Below are 17,209 nucleotides of genomic sequence, written 5' to 3'. Positions count from 1 at the left end.
TCAATTATTTCAATTATTTCAATTATTTCAATCTATCTATCTATCTATCTATCTATCTATCTATCTATCTATCTATCTATCTATCTATCTATCTATCTATCTATCTATCTATCTATCTCTCTATATCTATATCTCTATCTAGCTCTATATCTCTATATCTATCTCTCTATCTCTATTTATCTCTATCTATCTCTATCTATCTCTATCTATATCTCTATCCATCTCTCTATATCTATATCTCTATCTAGCTCTATTTATCTCTATCTATCTCTGTCTATATCTATCTCTATATCTCTATCTATCTCTATATCTATATCTCTATCTCTATCCATCTCTATCTATCCCGCTATATCTATCTCTATATCTCTATTTATCTCCATCTATCTCTATATCCATCTCTATCTATATCTCTATCTCTCCATCTCTATCTATCTCTCTCTATATATCTCTGTCTCTATAAATCTCTCTCTATCTATATCTCTATCCATCTCTCTCTCTCTCTCTCTCTCTCTCTATCTCTCTATATCTCAATCTATCTCTATTTATCTCTATCTACCTCTATTTATCTATATCTATCTATCTATCTATCTCTATATCTCTATCTCTCCATCTCTATCTATCTCTCTCTATATATCTCTGTGTCTATAAATCTCTCTCTATCTATATCTCTATCTCTATCTCTCTATTAACACAGCTTGATAATTGGTTTGTATTTTCCAGTGGATGTACATTTCCATGTGCAACTAAAAGGAAGTCCCGGGATGTGAGAAGAAAGTCAAGACAAAGTGTGACTTATATGGTATGGAAGATATGGAAGATATGGTAGATATGGTAGATATGGAAGATATGGTAGATATGGTAGATATGGTAGATATGGTAGATATGGTAGATATGGTAGATATGGTAGCTATGGAAGATATGGTAGCTATGGAAGATATGGTAGATATGGTAGCTATGGAAGATATGGTAGATATGGTAGCTATGGAAGATATGGTAGATATGGTAGCTATGGAAGATATGGTAGATATGGTAGATATGGAAGATATGGAAGATATGGTAGATATGGTAGATATGGTAGATATGGTAGCTATGGTAGATATGGTAGATATGGTAGATATGGAAGATATGGTAGATATGGAAGATATGGTCGATATGGAAGATATGGAAGATATGGTAGCTATGGAAGATATGGTAGATATGGTAGCTATGGAAGATATGGTAGATATGGTAGCTATGGAAGATATGGTAGATATGGAAGATATGGAAGATATGGTAGATATGGAAGATATGGAAGATATGGTAGCTATGGTAGCTATGGTAGATATGGAAGATATGGTAGCTATGGTAGATATGGTAGATATGGAAGATATGGAAGATATGGTAGCTATGGTAGCTATGGTAGATATGGAAGATATGGTAGCTATGGTAGATATGGTAGATATGGAAGATATGGAAGATATGGTAGATATGGTAGATATGGTAGATATGATAGATATGGTAGATGTGGTCGATACGTATTCTGTACTAAGTGGAACATAGAAATAGAATAGTGAGCTTTTAAAATCCAGCCTTGTGAATATGACTGGAATGATAATGTTTTGTACCAGCTAATATGAAATAAAACCCTTCAAACCCAATTCCATTTTTTTTTTTTAAAAGTCTCATATTTCATGACTGGGAATACACAACATTCATGAAAACTAAAGTGTGCGGCATCTCCATGGGTCAGGTTCTCTGGATCCACTTCACTGAGGGTTGCCTGGGGGCAGGAATCACATTTGCATTCAATCTTTTAATTTTTAATTTTTAATTCTATATTTCTTGTAATATGTGTTGACAAATATGGCTAAACTACAGTTATAACTATCAAGTTAATTTATTGAAATTAGGGATGTCAAAGTTAAAGTTAAATAAGAAAGGCAGGAAGTGAACAAATGTAAGTTATTTTTATTTTATTTTTTTAATTGAATTTTTTAAAAATGTTTTTTAATTTTTTTGTAATAATTTTTTTACAATCATTTTTTTAATGGTTTAATTTCATTTGAACATGCATCAGATTACAATTGAATGCATCCCATAATCAGTTCCCAGTTCCACATGTCCAAAAGGAGTAGGAAGAAGCAAAGCTTATTAAATCCTACCCCTCCATCTGGTACTTTTACAATCACTAACTGTTACATTTGTTCACTTCCTGCTTTCCTAATATAATTTACATTTTTTTTATGTGTTTTTTATTTTTTTTATTACATTTTTTTAATGGTTTAATTTTATTTCAACATATAATGATACATATAATTTATTTTTTTATTTTATTTATTATTATTATTTTTTTATGTGTTTTTTAATTTTTTTATTAACATTTTTTTAATGGTTTAATTTCATTTGAACATGCATCAGATTACAATTGAATGCATCCCATAATCAGTTCCCAGTTCCACATGTCCAAAAGGAGTAGGAAGAAGCAAAGCTTATTAAATCCTACCCCTCCATCTGGTACTTTTACAATCAGTAACTGTTACATTTGTTCACTTCCTGCTTTCCTAATATAATTAACAATGGTACATACCATGACACTGTGGAGGTTTGTCATTCCACTCATGTCCCTCACAAGAAATCACAGCAGCGCCGGTTAATTTAAAGCCATAATAACAGGAGTAAAGAGCCTCCAATTTGCCAGGCATGGAGGACAGCACGTAATCACCATTCTTGATCTGTCCTGGAGAGCCACAGCTTTTCAAATCTGGGAGGGGGTCATATTAAATAATTAAATATATTAACACACACACACAAATGATGGAATAGTGATGGAATTACAAAAAAACAACAAAAAAACCACCTTGGCTTTTTTCCTCTTTCCACGCCTCCAAGTTGATTGCTGGTAAATGTTGACAAGAGACGTAACCCGAAGGGTACTTCTCAAATATGAATGCATCAGGATGGACTTCCGTGATGTCGCTATTGTCACAGATGATCTTCGACAGAGAAACCTTCAACAGTTCATCCCTCTGCTGTTGGTTGAACGTAGCATCTGTTTCCCACCAGAACCTTCAGAAACACAAATTCACAAGTAAACAATAAAAATAGTCCTGGTCAATTTGGACTTTCACCATCACTGCTTAGAACATCTTGGATTGGATATCTAAATGTACCGTTGTAATGTTTTATCGTTAATAATCATCATAAAAATGGTAATGGTAATGTTTTAATTTCATTTGAACATGCATCAGATTACAATTGAATACAAAAAAAAACTTAAACTGAATGATGGAAAGCAGGAAGTGAACAAATGTAACAGTTAGTGATTGTAAAAGTACCAGATGGAGGGGTAGGATTTAATAAGCTTTGCTTCTTCCTACTCCTTTTGGACATGTGGAACTGGGAACTGATTATGGGATGCATTCAATTGTAATCTGATGCATGTTCAAATGAAATTAAACCATTAAAATAATAATAAAGAAATTTATTACAAAAAAATTAAAAACAATAAAAAAATTAAATTTAAAAAATAAAATAAAAATAACTTAAATTATATTAGAAAGGCAGGAAGTGAACAAATGTAAGTTATTTTTATTTAATTTTTTTAATATAATTTTTTAATTTGTGGAACTGTGAACTGATTATGTGATGCACTTAATTGTAATTTGATGCATGTTCAAATGAAATGAAACCATAAAAAAATTAAAATTATTAAAAAAAATTAAAAACCATTTTAAAAAAATTTAAATTAATAAAATAAAAACTTAAATTATATTAGAAAGGCAGGAAGTGAACTAATGTAAGTTGTTTTTATTTTATTTTTTTAATTAAAATTTAAAAAAATTAATAAAATTTTTTTCAAATTATTTTTTTAATGGTTTAATTTCATTTGAACATGCATCAGATTACAATTGAATGCATCACATAATCAGTTCACAGTTCCACATGTCCAAAAGCAGTAGGAAGAAGCAAAGCTTATTAAATCCTACCCCTCCATCTGGTACTTTTACAATCACTAACTGTTACATTTGTTCACTTCCTGCTTTCCTAATATAGGTTTAAGTTTTTTTTTGTTTGTTTTTCTTATTTTTTTGTCACGTACCAAAGTACGAGGTGATATGACCATACTTTCATTATACATGTTATCATATTTCCACAGCATTTCAGTCCAGCTTCAGGTTCCAAACGGATCCTGTGTTTATTCTAAATTTAAAGTGTTTCAGTTTTGCTTCAGCTTTTCAGAATCCACAGTTAGTAGAATTTTAGGAAGAAAAAAAAACATCAGAAATGTTGCACTTGGTATGTAGTATTTCTCCCAAATACTAGGTTTGAGGTATTTCCAGTGTGGATCTCACCTGTCACCATCACGAAGGGCTTTCATCTGCTTTCCAATCAGGCAGGCAAAGACAGGACCAACTCTTGCCCCCGGTAGGAAGGCCTCAACAAGTCCTCCCAGCCACACGTCAACGTTGTCAGGGTGTTTGTAGAGTTGAAGGATTCTCTCGGCAACATTAACATCTTTAACGACGCGTGTCAAGTCCTCGAGTGTTCGAATCCGCTTTAGTCCACAAAACTCTCTCCAGTCATTGTAACCTGAAAAGCACATTGAATGAAGTTGACTCGGTGGTCGAGTGTTTAGCGCGCAGACCTCACAGCTAGGAGACCCGGGTTCAATTCCACCCTCGGTCATCTCTGTGTGGAGTTTGCATGTTTCTCCCACATTCCAAAAACATGCTAGGTTAATTAGCGACTCCAAATTGTCCATAGGTATGAATGTGAGTGTGAATGGTTGTTTGTCTATATGTGCCCTGTGATTGGCTGGCCACCAGTCCAGGGTGAAGACAGCTGGGATAGGCTCCAGCAACCCCCACGACCCTTGTGACGATAAGTAGTAGAAAATTAATAGAGTGTAGAGTGTTTTCCTAGAGGGTGGATAAGTGGTTAGCGCGTAGGCCTCACTGCTAAAAGACCCAAGTTCAATTCCACCCTCAACCATCTTTGTGTGGAGTTTGGATGTTTTCCTCATCATTCCTCACCACATTCCAAAAACATGCTAGGTTAATTAGCCACTCCAAATTGTCCATAGGTATGAATGTGAGTGTGAATGGTTGTTTGTCTATATGTGCCCTGTGATTGGCTGGCCACCAGTCCAGGGTGTACCTCGCCTCTCGCCCCAAGAAGACAGCAGGGATAGGCTCCAGCAAGCCCCGCGACCCTCGTGAGGATAAACGGTAGAAAATGAATAAAGAATATTGTATATTTCCCAGTGTTAAGTTGCTGTGTGATGAGCGTTATTTGTAAAATGACAACGTGAGTCCTAAGCGGTAGAAAATGAATGAATGAATGAATAATTCTTTTTGCTTTCTGTAGGATTATGGAGTGATTATACATCTTTGGTGAAAACTGAAACAAAACATGAGCTCCCTTATTTGAATATGCAAATTGGTTAGAAAATAACTTGAATAACTAATTTGTACAATATATGTGAACAACTATGACAAAAAAATGCACAGATATTTATGCAAAATAAAGACTGAGAACAGAAAAATATATCTCATCACGATATATGTAATATGTACACTAGTATCCAAAACTGATCCCACCCTGGTATCAATAATATCAATATTTGGATTACTTTTTGTCAATTTATTTTGATGTATTATTGGATTTTGATATGATCGATTGTTTGGTTTACTTTGGTTGTTTAGTGTTTTTTTTTGTTTTTAGTAAAAGGAAAATCTAATAGAAATGAATTGTAGAATGTAGGCTTACATACAGTATTTAATATTGTATTAAATATTAAGTATTTAATTCTTCACGTTGAGAAAGAGAGACACCTAGTGGACAAACACGGTTAATACTGGAACGGCTTTATGAGAGTGTGTCAGGGTATGGAAAAAAAACATGAAAATTCTTCCTTAACTAGCCCCCCCCCCCCCATTTCTGGGGGTGCTATATAAAATATTATCATAATAATATTCTTGTTTTTAAAAATCATCTCCTCCCCTCCCTGGAGAAATATCGAATCAATAAGTGTCGGGTGTATATTTTAAACCTTTACATGATTAGAGCCCTCTAAACATGAAATAACACCCCTATAGTCACCTTTACACTCATATTACCTCATATAGTCGAGATAAAACCATAAAATAAGTCGTTCAATTAGACTTTGTGTACATGTGTGTTGCTATAAATTTGTTCCAGTGCAAGAGGAAGTGAGTGGGAGAGCACAGGAAGTGCCGCAACAGTAGCCCGTGTTATGGATTATTATTAAAATTTTAAATAAAAAAAATAAAATTTAACTATACTAGGAAAGCAGGAAGTGAACAAATGTAAGAGTTACTGATTGTAAAAGTACCAGATGGAGGGGTAGGATTTAATAAGCTTTGCTTCTTCCTGCTCCTTTTGGACATGTGGAACTGTGAACTGATTATGTGATGCATTCAATTGTAATCTGATGCATGTTGATTAAACCATTAAAAAATATTTCAAAAAAAATTATTACAAAAAATAAAAAAACATTAGATCTGCCCGGAGGAAGAAGATGTAGTACCTGGGAGACCATGATCTCGTCCTCTCTGCAGGTTGAGTGAAGCCAGGTCCATAGGTTGTTGAATATTTATAACAACCAGCCTCTCCGTCGCCTCCTCCTGCACCAGAGTGTTTGCATTGCTGGCTGCTGCTTCCGTTCCAGTTGTACCTCTCAGGATTGGTTCGATTCCGCCTGGGAAGGAAAGAATGTTTCAATTTGTTCTCAAACCCAAGATGTGACACACAGATGTCTTTAATTGCTTCTGAAATATGAATGGATGGATGGATTCTTTCAGAAGATCCCCATTTATTTTTAGTGGATCAGAAAGGGTCGATCATTCCTACTCCTTTTGGACATGTGGAACTGGGAACTGATTATGGGATGCATTCAATTGTAATCTGATGCATTTTCAAATGAAATTAAATCGTAAAAAAACATTTTAAATTACAAAAAAAATTAAAACAACAATTTTTAAAAAATTAAAGTAAAAAAAAAAAACTTAAATTATATTAGGAAAGCAGGAAGTGAACAAATGTAACAGTTACTAATTGTAAAAGTACCAGATGGAGGGGTAGGATTTAATAAGCTTTGCTTCTTCCTGCTCCTTTTGGACATGTGGAACTGGGAACTGATTATGGGATGCATTCAATTGTAATCTGATGCATGTTCAAATGAAATTAAACCATTAAAAAAAATTGTAAAAATTTCAAAAAAAAATTTGTCATTGAAATTAAAAAAAAAAACAACTTTAATTATATTAGGAAAGCAGGAAGTGAACAAATGTAACAATTTTTATTTCCATTTATATTTATTTTTTTGTATTTAATTTTTTCATTTTTTTTCATTTTTGTTTTTATTTCCACTTTTATTTATTTATTATTTTGGCAGTTTTGGTCCTCCATACCTCACCTTCACGGAATATTCTCCATGGAGTGAACAAACTATCGTGCAGCATCAGGTTTGGAAAATGTTGATTTTCCTGGTAGCGCTCATCGAGTCTCCTGATCACGGAAGGGACGGTCCCGTGGCCGAACCGGAATGCAGCGGTAGCAAAGACGTTCGAAACCGACGGGTTCACAGTTGGGTCATATCCTCTGTAGGGCCCGATGTAGTTGTCAAAAAATTCTTTACCAATTATCTTCGGAAGATAATCTTTCATGGTTATGATCTAAAAAAAACATAAAACAATATTAGTTGCTCCCAATCGAAGCAAGACAGTCGTGATTGACTGATTGATTTTTAACGAGTAATAAGATACCTGATGCAGGGCTGCGATAATCTTGCGCGTTTCTTGATATATCATCTCCGGGCTCCAGTGACCGTTGAGGCGTTTAAGCGTCTCCGCTATTTGATTGTGTTGCCTTAACCAAAGCGTATGCAAACAAGTCAAAGGCAGCCCCTCGTTGACTCGACCGTCTCCGGCACGGAAACACGCCGCTTTTGCTTCACCATCGGCGTGGATGCAGGGTGATGACTTTGATTCTTCGAAAGGAAGGTACGGTCTTCCCCTGATGTCCTTGAAGTACTCATTAACACTTAGTTTCCCCTCACGTCCGCTGAGATCTCTTAGGAAGTTGTTGACTCTCGGACTGGAGCCATACACGGATGAAGCGTCGATGAAGGACGTGATGGCGTTCATCTGTTGCTGTTGCAGAGCTTGACTGACGTCGGACCCGACGCCGGTGAGGCAGGCTGGTAAGGAGCGATTGAAAGGCAAGCAGCTTCTGGGACTTGGGAGCTTATCATCTGTCTGGAGGAGATAAATCGAATTAGGAAACGTTCTTGTTAGAAGGTCTGTAGTAGACTTTTGTATCTCCCTACTGCTCTCCATTGTGTCTAAGCAAAGCATTTCATTGGAGGATAAAGGACATAGAAAATGCAGCATGTTTCCACCACAGGGAGGCTGATATCATTGCAGCACCGAGCAGATGCTTTGCTTTATGGGACAACATACTTTTTTGGTATTGTATATTTCGGGCTGTACGGCGGTCGAGTGGTTAGCGCACGGACCTTACAGCTAGGAGACAAGGGTTCAATTCCACCCTCGGCCATCTCTGTGTGGAGTTTGCATGTTCTCCCCGTGCATGCGTGGGTTTTCTCCGGGTACTCCGGTTTCCTCCCACATTCCAAAAACATGCTAGGTTAATTAGCGACTCCAAATTGTCCATAGGTATGAATGTGAGTGTGAATGGTTGTTTGTCTATATGTGCCCTGTGATTGGCTGGCCACCAGTCCAGGGTGTACCCCGCCTCTCGCCCGAAGACAGCTGGTGACGACCGTCGTGAGGATAAGCGGTAGAAAATGAATGAACATTATTCCAACAGTAAAATATGGTGGTGGTAGTGTGATGGTCTGGGACTGTTTTGCTGCATCAGGGCCTGGAAGACTCACTGTGATAAATGGAACCATGAATTATTGTTAATATGCAAATATGGGCTGCATGGCGGTCGAGTGGTTAGCGCACGGACCTCACAGCTAGGAGACCAGGGTTCAATTCCACCCTCGGCTATCTCTGTGTGGAGTTTGCATGTTCTCCCCGTGCATGCGTGGGTTTTCTCCGGGTACTCCGGTTTCCTCACACATTCCAAAAACATGCTAGGTTAATTAGCTTAGACTCCAAATTGTCCATAGGTATGAATGTGAGTGTGAATGGTTGTTTGTCTATATGTGCCCTGTGATTGGCCGGCCACCAGTCCAGGGTGAAGACAGCTGGAATAGGCTCCAGCAACCCCCGCGACCCTCGTGACGATAAGCAGTAGAAAATTAATTAATGTTTTCCTAGTGGGGCTGTACGGTGGTCGAGTGGTTAGCGCGCAAGCCTCACTGCTAAAAGACCCAAGTTCAATTCCACCCTCGGCCATCTCTGTGTGGAGTTTTAATGTTTTCCTCATCATTCCCTGGTTCCTCCCACATTCCAAAAACATGCTAGGTTAATTAGCGACTCCAAATTGTCCATAGGTATGAATGTGAGTGTGAATGGTTGTTTGTCTATATGTGCCCTGTGATTGGCTGGCCACCAGTCCAGGGTGTACCCCGCCTCTCTCCCAAAGTCAGCCCCAGCATACCCCCGCCAATCTAGTGAGGATAAGCAGCATCAAAAATGGATGTATTGATGCATTTTGCAATTTTTTTTACAGGAAAAAAAAACACCTAAGGCAGACTTACATTGAGTGTGATTTTTGGTCTAACGTATTAAAATGAAAAAAATATTTAGCAGTCATACATGTAAGGTTTTTAAGGTGAAATATAAAGTTAATGTGATTTTTTTAGCTCGCAGCTATTTTGCATAATTTATAAGCCTGACTAATAATGACACAGGAATCATTGAACTGGTTATTCCCTATGTTAAATATCCAGCCAGAATATTGCATAAGCTTGTTGGAGGTCTTAATAATAATAAGTCGTTAATAAATAATAAGTCGTCTTGTTAATTAGAGAAATTTCATTCAATTGCAAGAATGCTTCAGAAAATAATTACCACATATCCATTTTATATTAATTGCATTGAAGACGTAATGTTTTGACTGAAACTGTACAGACTACAGGAGTCGTACTACCGTACAGCAGGGGTCTCAAACACGCGGCCACTAGTTTGAGGCCCCCGCCTTGATATGAAAGTTTAAAGTTGATATGGATGCTGTATGGTATCATGTACCCAGAAAAAATTATTACGTTTGATTCATGTTCATGTTAAAGGTTAAATAACTGTTAATAGTTATCCTCCCTATCCGTGTGGAAGTGGTAAGTTTTTGGCTATTTAAGTTTAAAGGAAATAACTTGAAGGCTACTGTTTAAGTCGCTAGCTCTCTAGTTTGCGAGTTAGCATGTGTCTCGAGACATCAAGGCGGGGGCCTCAAACTAGTGTCCTGCGGGCCTCATTTGGCCCGCGGGCCGCGTGTTTGAGACCACTGTCCTAAACTTTTGTGTTTGAGCCCAGTCTCTTGTGTTTGATTAATGTTCATGTTAAAGGTTAAATAACTGTTAATAGTTATCCTCCCTATTCGTGTGGAAGTGGTAAGTTGTTGGCTATTTAAGTTGAAAGGAAATAACTTGAAGGCTACCGTTTAGGTCGCTAGCTCTCTAGTTTGCGAGTTAGCATGTGTCTCGAGACCCTGCAGTTGCGCAATATGTTGTAAATAAAAAGAGTATAAATGTGACTATAGTCGTGTTTTGTCATGTCTACAGGGCTCTAATAATGCTTTGTTCATTTTAATCTGAAAAAAAAAATTGTCTACCCACCAACTATATGTGGTTTCTTAAGTTTTTATTATTTGCCGTTTTATTATTATTATTATTATATTTATTTATTACTGATTGATTTTCTTTATTCTTGATTTGTTTATTTATTTTTCATCTTATTTTGTGCAGAAAAATAAAAATGAAGACATTAAGACTTACCTGGATGGGAAAGCAAGGATGCACATTCGCACAGGTGCTCAGGCAGTCATCTTGAGGTGAAAACGTTACTTTCCCGGGGCTCTGAGGGGTGAACGTTACGTCATGGTCAATATACTGGCCCCACTCCACCAGCATGTGAGAGTAGGCGTCGTCTTTCGCCGTCAACGTGCTCTTTATTATCTTCTTGCTGACCTCCCATGACTGTTCAAAACAAATCAAATCAACTTTATTTGTAGAGCACTTTTACCTGCAAAGACATGCGACACAAAGTTATTCATTCATTTTCTACCGCTTTTCCGCTGGAGCCTATCCCAGCTGTCTTCGGGATGCTCCGGCATCCCTGCGACACTCGGGAGGATAAGCGGTAGAAAATGAACAAATGAATGAATGATTGATTCAAAGTGGTTAGCGCGCAGGCCTCACAGCTAAGAGACCCGAGTTCAATTCCACCCTGTGTGGAGTTTGCGTGGGTTTTCTCCGGGTACTCCGGTTTCCTCCCACATTCCAAAAACATGCTAGGTTAATTAGCGACTCCAAATTGTCCATAGGTATGAATGTGAGTGTGAATGGTTGTTTGTCTATATGTGCCCTGTGATTGGCTGGCCACCAGTCCAGGGTGTACCCCGCCTCTCGCCCGAAGACAGCTGGTGACGACCGTCGTGAGGATAAGCGGTAGAAAATGAATGAACATTATTCCAACAGTAAAATATGGTGGTGGTAGTGTGATGGTCTGGGACTGTTTTGCTGCATCAGGGCCTGGAAGACTCACTGTGATAAATGGAACCATGAATTATTGTTAATATGCAAATATGGGCTGCATGGCGGTCGAGTGGTTAGTGCGCAGACCTCACAGCTAGGAGACAAGGGTTCAATTCCAACCTCGATTACCGTGGGAAGCTGGAATTCATTATAGAGACGACCTCCGTTCCAGCCTTTGGGTTGTCGTACTTGATCTTCGTACTGCGCTGGAAGCCATCTGAGCAAAGCGATGTTGGCCGCTCCCCAAAGTGGATTGAACCTGGCAAAAGACGAGCATGATGCTCAATCAATTCACAGCGATTGATCACAAGGAGTGACGAAAAGACCGTCAAAACAATGTCTTTTGAATTTTAGCAATGTTGTGACATGGAACTTGAACTGAATACTAATTTAAATCACCAACGTGGAATAAAATCTATAAGAAATTGTCATAATTATCACTGCAAAAATAGCAGAAATAGCAGAAATACAGATGGAAACCAAAATGGAACCAAGTTTTGGTACCCATCCCTGACAGAGACACAGGAGGAGATCTAAGTTATCACCAACAACGTCCTCAAAGATGGCCTCATTCCACTGGCAGAGCCGCCACTAACAAGTTGTTTTTCTATAAAATGCAACTCGGCGAACGACCTACGGGAAGGGTCCAGTTCCTGGCTTCGTTCTTAGGGCGGCTACCTGTTGTTGCAGATGCCAGATATGGAGCGGTACTTGCTGGTGTGACTCTGTTGGCAGATGCCTGGATGTGTTGGAGGCGGACATCTTGATAGCTCTGCAATAAGTTCCACATGCTCCCACGAAAGCAAACCTTCGGTTGGGAAAAAGATGACAATAGAAATGTTTAAAGGGGATCTATTATGTATTGGGTTGTTATTGTATTGAGTTGTGGACTCCTATAGAGGCGCTACACACAATAACAATAACAATAACACACAATAAGATAATAAGTTCCACATGCTCCCACGAAAGCAAACCTTCAGTTGGGAAAAGATGACAATAGAAATGTTTAAAGGGGATCTATTATGTATTGGGTTGTTATTGTATTGAGTTGTGGACTCCTATAGAGGCGCTACACACAATAACAATAACAATAACACATAATAACATAATAAGTTCCACATGCTCCCACAAAAGCAAACCTTCAGTTGGGAAAAGATGACAACAGAAATGTTTAAAGGGGACCTATTGTGTATTGACTTGTTATTGTATTGAGTTGAGGACTCCTATAGAGGCGCTACACACAATAACCACAATAACACACAATAACACGCAATAACACAACATAACATAACATAACACATGACAATAGCAATGTTTAAAGGGGACCTATTATGTATTGAGTTGTGGACTCCTATAGAGGCGCTACACACAATAACCACAATAGCATAACATAACACACAATAAGATAATAAGTTCCACATGCTCCCACAAAAGCAAACCTTCAATAGAAATGTTTAAAGGGGCTCTATTATGTATTGAGTTGTGGACTCCTATAGAGGCGCTACACACAATAACCACAATAACACACAATAACACGCAATAACACGCAATAACACAACATAACATAACATAACACATGACAATAGCAATGTTTAAAGGGGACCTATTATGTATTGAGTTGTGGACTCCTATAGAGGCGCTACACAAAATAATAACAATAACATAACATATACCATAACACACAATAACATAATAAGTTCCACATGCTCCCACAAAAGCAAACCTTTGGTTGGGAAAAGATGACAATTGAAATGTTTAAAGGGGACCTATTATGTATTGAGTTGTGGACTCCTATAGAGGCGCTACACACAATAACCACAAGAACACACAATGACACACAATAACACAATATAACACAACATAAAACAACATAACCCATGACAATAGCAATGTTTAAAGGGGGCCTATTATGTATTTAGTTGTGGACTCCGATAGAGGCGCTACACACAATAATCACAATAGCATAACATAACATAACACACAATAACATAATAAGTTCCACATGCTCCCACAAAAGCAAACCTTCGGTTGGGAAAAGATGACAATAGAAATGTTTAAAGGGGATCTATTATGTATTGAGTTGTTATTGTATTGAGTTGTGGACTCCTATAGAGGCGCTACACACAATAACCACAATAGCATAACATAACATAACACACAATAAGATAATAAGTTCCACATGCTCCCACGAAAGCAAACCTTCAATAGAAATGTTTAAAGGGGCTCTATTATGTATTGAGTTGTGGACTCCTATAGAGGCGCTACACACAATAACCTGCACGGAAAGCTTTCTAGATCTTCCAGGTTCTGCACCTCTTTCTGCAGAGTTTTCATGGACTCCCTGCTTCCCACCCAAACGGTTTGTTTAATTTACTGCACCCCCGGCCGTCCTTGCTTTTGGCCCACTCTGCAGGCAACCTTCAGCCCAAATAAGGACGTCCTAGAAGATCGCATTGACATCAGTAGAACTTGATCAAATCCAGCATGGAGATCCATCCAAATGTGCAAACCTCATTATGTGACATTTATAGGTAAAAAAAGTGGGAAAATCATAACAGGTCCCATTTAATACAGCAGAACATTTCAAGTATCAAAATATAAAAAATTAATTAGTCTTAAAAATTTGTCATCCAAAAAGTGAAATTAAACATCCTACCTGCAGCGGTAATATCCCTTTTATACCTCTGCTTCACTTTTTCCTTCAAGACCTGCAGAGTTGATTGAAAAACCTCAGCAGCGTGTCCCATCTCCAGGGTCTCCGTCTCAGTTTGTCGTCGGAATGTAAAGCCGTGAGCGGAGGTCAAAGGTGAACTTCGTCTATGAATAGAAGGCAAATGGTGCTTGTTTCTGTCTTCCAATGTAGGAAGAGTGACAGACATGACATTTAACGTGATTACCTTTGTCTCTTCAGGAAGACACTTTCATCCAGCATTTGAAGACTTTCCTGATAGGATGTGATAATCAGTTTTCCGATGGATGTGGCTGTAGGTAACAGGACAACGCTATTTGTGCATTTTGACAACCGACAACCTTTGCTGTTGGGTACTGCAATTGGGGGGCTTGTGTTTGGACATAGGCTAAATAGGCATAATAATTCATTCATTCATTTTCAATCACAGGGCACATATGGACAAACAACCATTCACACTCACATTCATACCTATGGACAATTTGGAGTCGCTAATTAACCTAGCATGTTTTTGGAATGTGGGAGGAAACCGGACTACCCGGAGAAAACCCACGCATCCACGGGGAGAACATGCAAACTCCACACATAGAGATGGCCGACGGTGGAATTGAACACTGGTCTCCTAGCTGTGAGGTCTGAGCGCTAACCAATCATAATAAGATCAACCAAAATGAAAAATGATGCCCATGCAACTGTAACAAAAATTAAAAATCTACATACCGTATTTTCCGGACTATAAGTCGCACTTTTTTTCATAGGTTGGCCGTTCCTGCGACTTATACTCCGGAGCGACTTATAAATGGAAAAAAAAGTGTTTATGTTCCATAAACACTGGACACCTTTTCTGTTGATGTTTATTTTTTGTGTATCTGAATAAGCATTGTGTTAGCATATCTTACACCTATTCAGCCTGTTCTCTATTCTTTTATTCATGTTAGAACTTGCCTTCCAAGATGACGTAATGTCTGTTTTGGTCAAGTAGTTTGGAAAATAAATTACCCGCAAAAAATGGGACTTATACTCCAGTGCGACTTATGTATGTTTTTTTCTACCTAATTATGCATTTTTGGCCTTGTGCGACTTATACTCCAGTGCGACTTATGTATGTTTTTTTCTACCTAATTAGGCATTTTTGGCCTTGTGCGACTTATACTCCAGTGCGACTTATGTATGTTTTTTTCTACCTAATTAGGCATTTTTGGCCTTGTGCGACTTATACTCCAGTGCGACTTATGTATGTTTTTTTCTACCTAATTAGGCATTTTTGGACTTGTGCGACTTGTACTCCAGTGCGACTTATGTATGTTTTTTTCTACCTAATTAGGCATTTTTGGCCTTGTGCGACTTATACTCCAGTGCGACTTATGTATGTTTTTTTCTACCTAATTAGGCATTTTTGGCCTTGTGCGACTTATACTCCAGTGCGACTTATGTATGTTTTTTTCTACCTAATTAGGCATTTTTGGCCTTGTGCGACTTATACTCCAGTGCGACTTATGTATGTTTTTTTCTACCTAATTATGCATTTTTGGCCTTGTGCGACTTATACTCTGGAGCGACTTACAGTCCAGAAAATACAGTAATTATGACAAAAATTAATTAGTCATTAATGTTGTGATTGACTGATCAAATAAGGCACTTTCTTCAATTTCAGTTCATAAATAATAATCGTTCCTTAACGACTTACTGTTGAGGTGGCTGGCTTCATCAGTTGAGGTACTTGTAGAAATCACGCAGAAGAAAAGCAGCCTAAACGTCCCATAAGAAGCCATTGTATGCCGAAGTTGTCAGTGACTACGAGTACGCTTGGACTATACCATCTTAAATGTGCTGTGGAGTCTTCTTGCTCTGCATAAATGTGTGACGAAAGCACTAGTCTGACTTAAAGTCAACAATCCCACACAAGACTGACTCAGATTCAGTCTTGTCCTTGCTTGACTCACCCCAAAATAAAGGGAACACTTAAACGACACTACAGAGCCTCATTTTCACTTGCTTTAAGAACATGGATCATTTTTGGGTGATTATAATAAGAATATTCCATTCATTCAGATCTACGATGTTATTTTTAGGGATGTCTGATACCAGTATAAAAATGCTTTATTGGTTGATATTGGTATCAGATATGTATGTGTTCATTCTACCACAGGATATACCGTATTTTCTGGACTATAAGTCGCTCCGGAGTATAAGTCGCACAAGGCCAAAAATGCATAATTAGGTAGAAAAAAAACATACATAAGTCGCACTGGAGTATAAGTCGCACAAGGCCAAAAATGCATAATTAGGTAGAAAAAAAACATACATAAGTCGCACTGGAGTATAAGTCGCACAAGGCCAAAAATGCATAATTAGGTAGAAAAAAAACATACATAAGTCGCACTGGAGTATAAGTCGCACAAGGCCAAAAATGCGTAATTAGGTAGAAAAAAACATACATAAGTTGCACTGGAGTATAAGTCGCATGAGGCCAAAAATGCATAATTAGGTAGAAAAAAACATACATAAGTCGCACTGGAGTATAAGTTGCACAAGGTCAAAAATGCGTAATTAGGTAGAAAAAACATAAATAAGTCGCACTGGAGTATAAGTTGCACAAGGCCAAAAATGCATAATTAGGTAGAAAAAAAAAACATACATAAGTCGCACTGGAGTATAAGTTGCACAAGGCCAAAAATGCATAATTAGGTAGAAAAAAAAAACATACATAAGTCGCACTGGAGTATAAGTCGCACAAGGCCAAAAATGCGTAATTAGGTAGAAAAAAACATACGTACATAAGTCGCACACTGCCAAAAATGCATAATTAGGTAGAAAAAAACATACATAAGTTGCACTGGAGTATAAGTCGCACA

The 17,209-nt window shown here is 37.8% G+C and overlaps 2 protein-coding genes across 5 annotated transcripts in view; one reads left to right on the top strand and one right to left on the bottom strand.

Moving 5' to 3' along the window:
* The window catches only part of LOC131140248 (calpain-1 catalytic subunit-like), a 59,285-nt gene extending 57,654 nt beyond the window's left edge, over positions 1 to 1,631 (top strand). The window contains exon 24 of the mRNA XM_078796302.1: positions 721 to 1,631. Within this exon, the coding sequence (XP_078652428.1) occupies positions 721 to 747 (27 nt within the window). The 3' untranslated portion in view covers positions 748 to 1,631. The remainder of the gene's footprint in view (positions 1 to 720) is intronic.
* Positions 1,168 to 16,830, bottom strand: tpo (thyroid peroxidase). Of its 4 annotated transcripts, XM_078796299.1 has the most exons (13): positions 16,042 to 16,824; positions 14,563 to 14,647; positions 14,322 to 14,482; positions 12,344 to 12,473; positions 11,795 to 11,924; positions 10,907 to 11,107; positions 7,767 to 8,258; positions 7,418 to 7,676; positions 6,530 to 6,700; positions 4,332 to 4,569; positions 2,837 to 3,045; positions 2,567 to 2,740; positions 1,168 to 1,759 (listed from the first exon to the last, which is right to left on the bottom strand). In XM_078796299.1, exons 1-13 carry the CDS (start codon positions 16,124 to 16,126, stop codon positions 1,746 to 1,748), a joined length of 2,349 nt encoding a protein of 782 aa, XP_078652425.1. In that variant the 5' UTR covers positions 16,127 to 16,824; the 3' UTR covers positions 1,168 to 1,745. The 4 variants fall into 4 exon arrangements, with proteins under 4 accessions (XP_078652425.1, XP_078652424.1, XP_078652426.1 ...); XM_078796298.1 differs by having other exon boundaries at positions 1,168 to 2,740; positions 16,042 to 16,830; XM_078796300.1 differs by lacking the exons at positions 14,563 to 14,647; positions 16,042 to 16,824 and having other exon boundaries at positions 1,168 to 2,740; positions 12,303 to 12,473; positions 14,322 to 14,462.
* Between the last annotated feature and the right edge of the window lie 379 nt (positions 16,831 to 17,209).

This window comes from Doryrhamphus excisus, linkage group LG14 (assembly GCF_037039965.1).
Source record: "Doryrhamphus excisus strain RoL-2023G ecotype Guam linkage group LG14, RoL_Dexc_Guam_v1.1, whole genome shotgun sequence".
Classification (NCBI taxonomy): Eukaryota; Metazoa; Chordata; class Actinopteri; order Syngnathiformes; family Syngnathidae; genus Doryrhamphus; species Doryrhamphus excisus.
The sequence above is the reverse complement of the archived record's forward strand: the minus strand, read 5'-3'. Positions and strand labels throughout refer to the sequence as shown.

Excerpts from the sequence above, each read along its gene's own strand:
- tpo (XM_078796298.1), bottom strand. The coding sequence starts at position 16,126 with ATGGCTTCTTATGGGACGTTTAGGCTGCTTTTCTTCTGCGTGATTTCT. Across the intron at positions 11,108-11,794 it reads ATGAATTCCAGCTTCCCACG|TCATGGGAGGTCAGCAAGAA; the intron begins GTAATCGAGGTT and ends TGTTTTGAACAG. Across the intron at positions 6,701-7,417 it reads ATGGAGAATATTCCGTGAAG|GCGGAATCGAACCAATCCTG; the intron begins GTGAGGTATGGA and ends TTTCCTTCCCAG.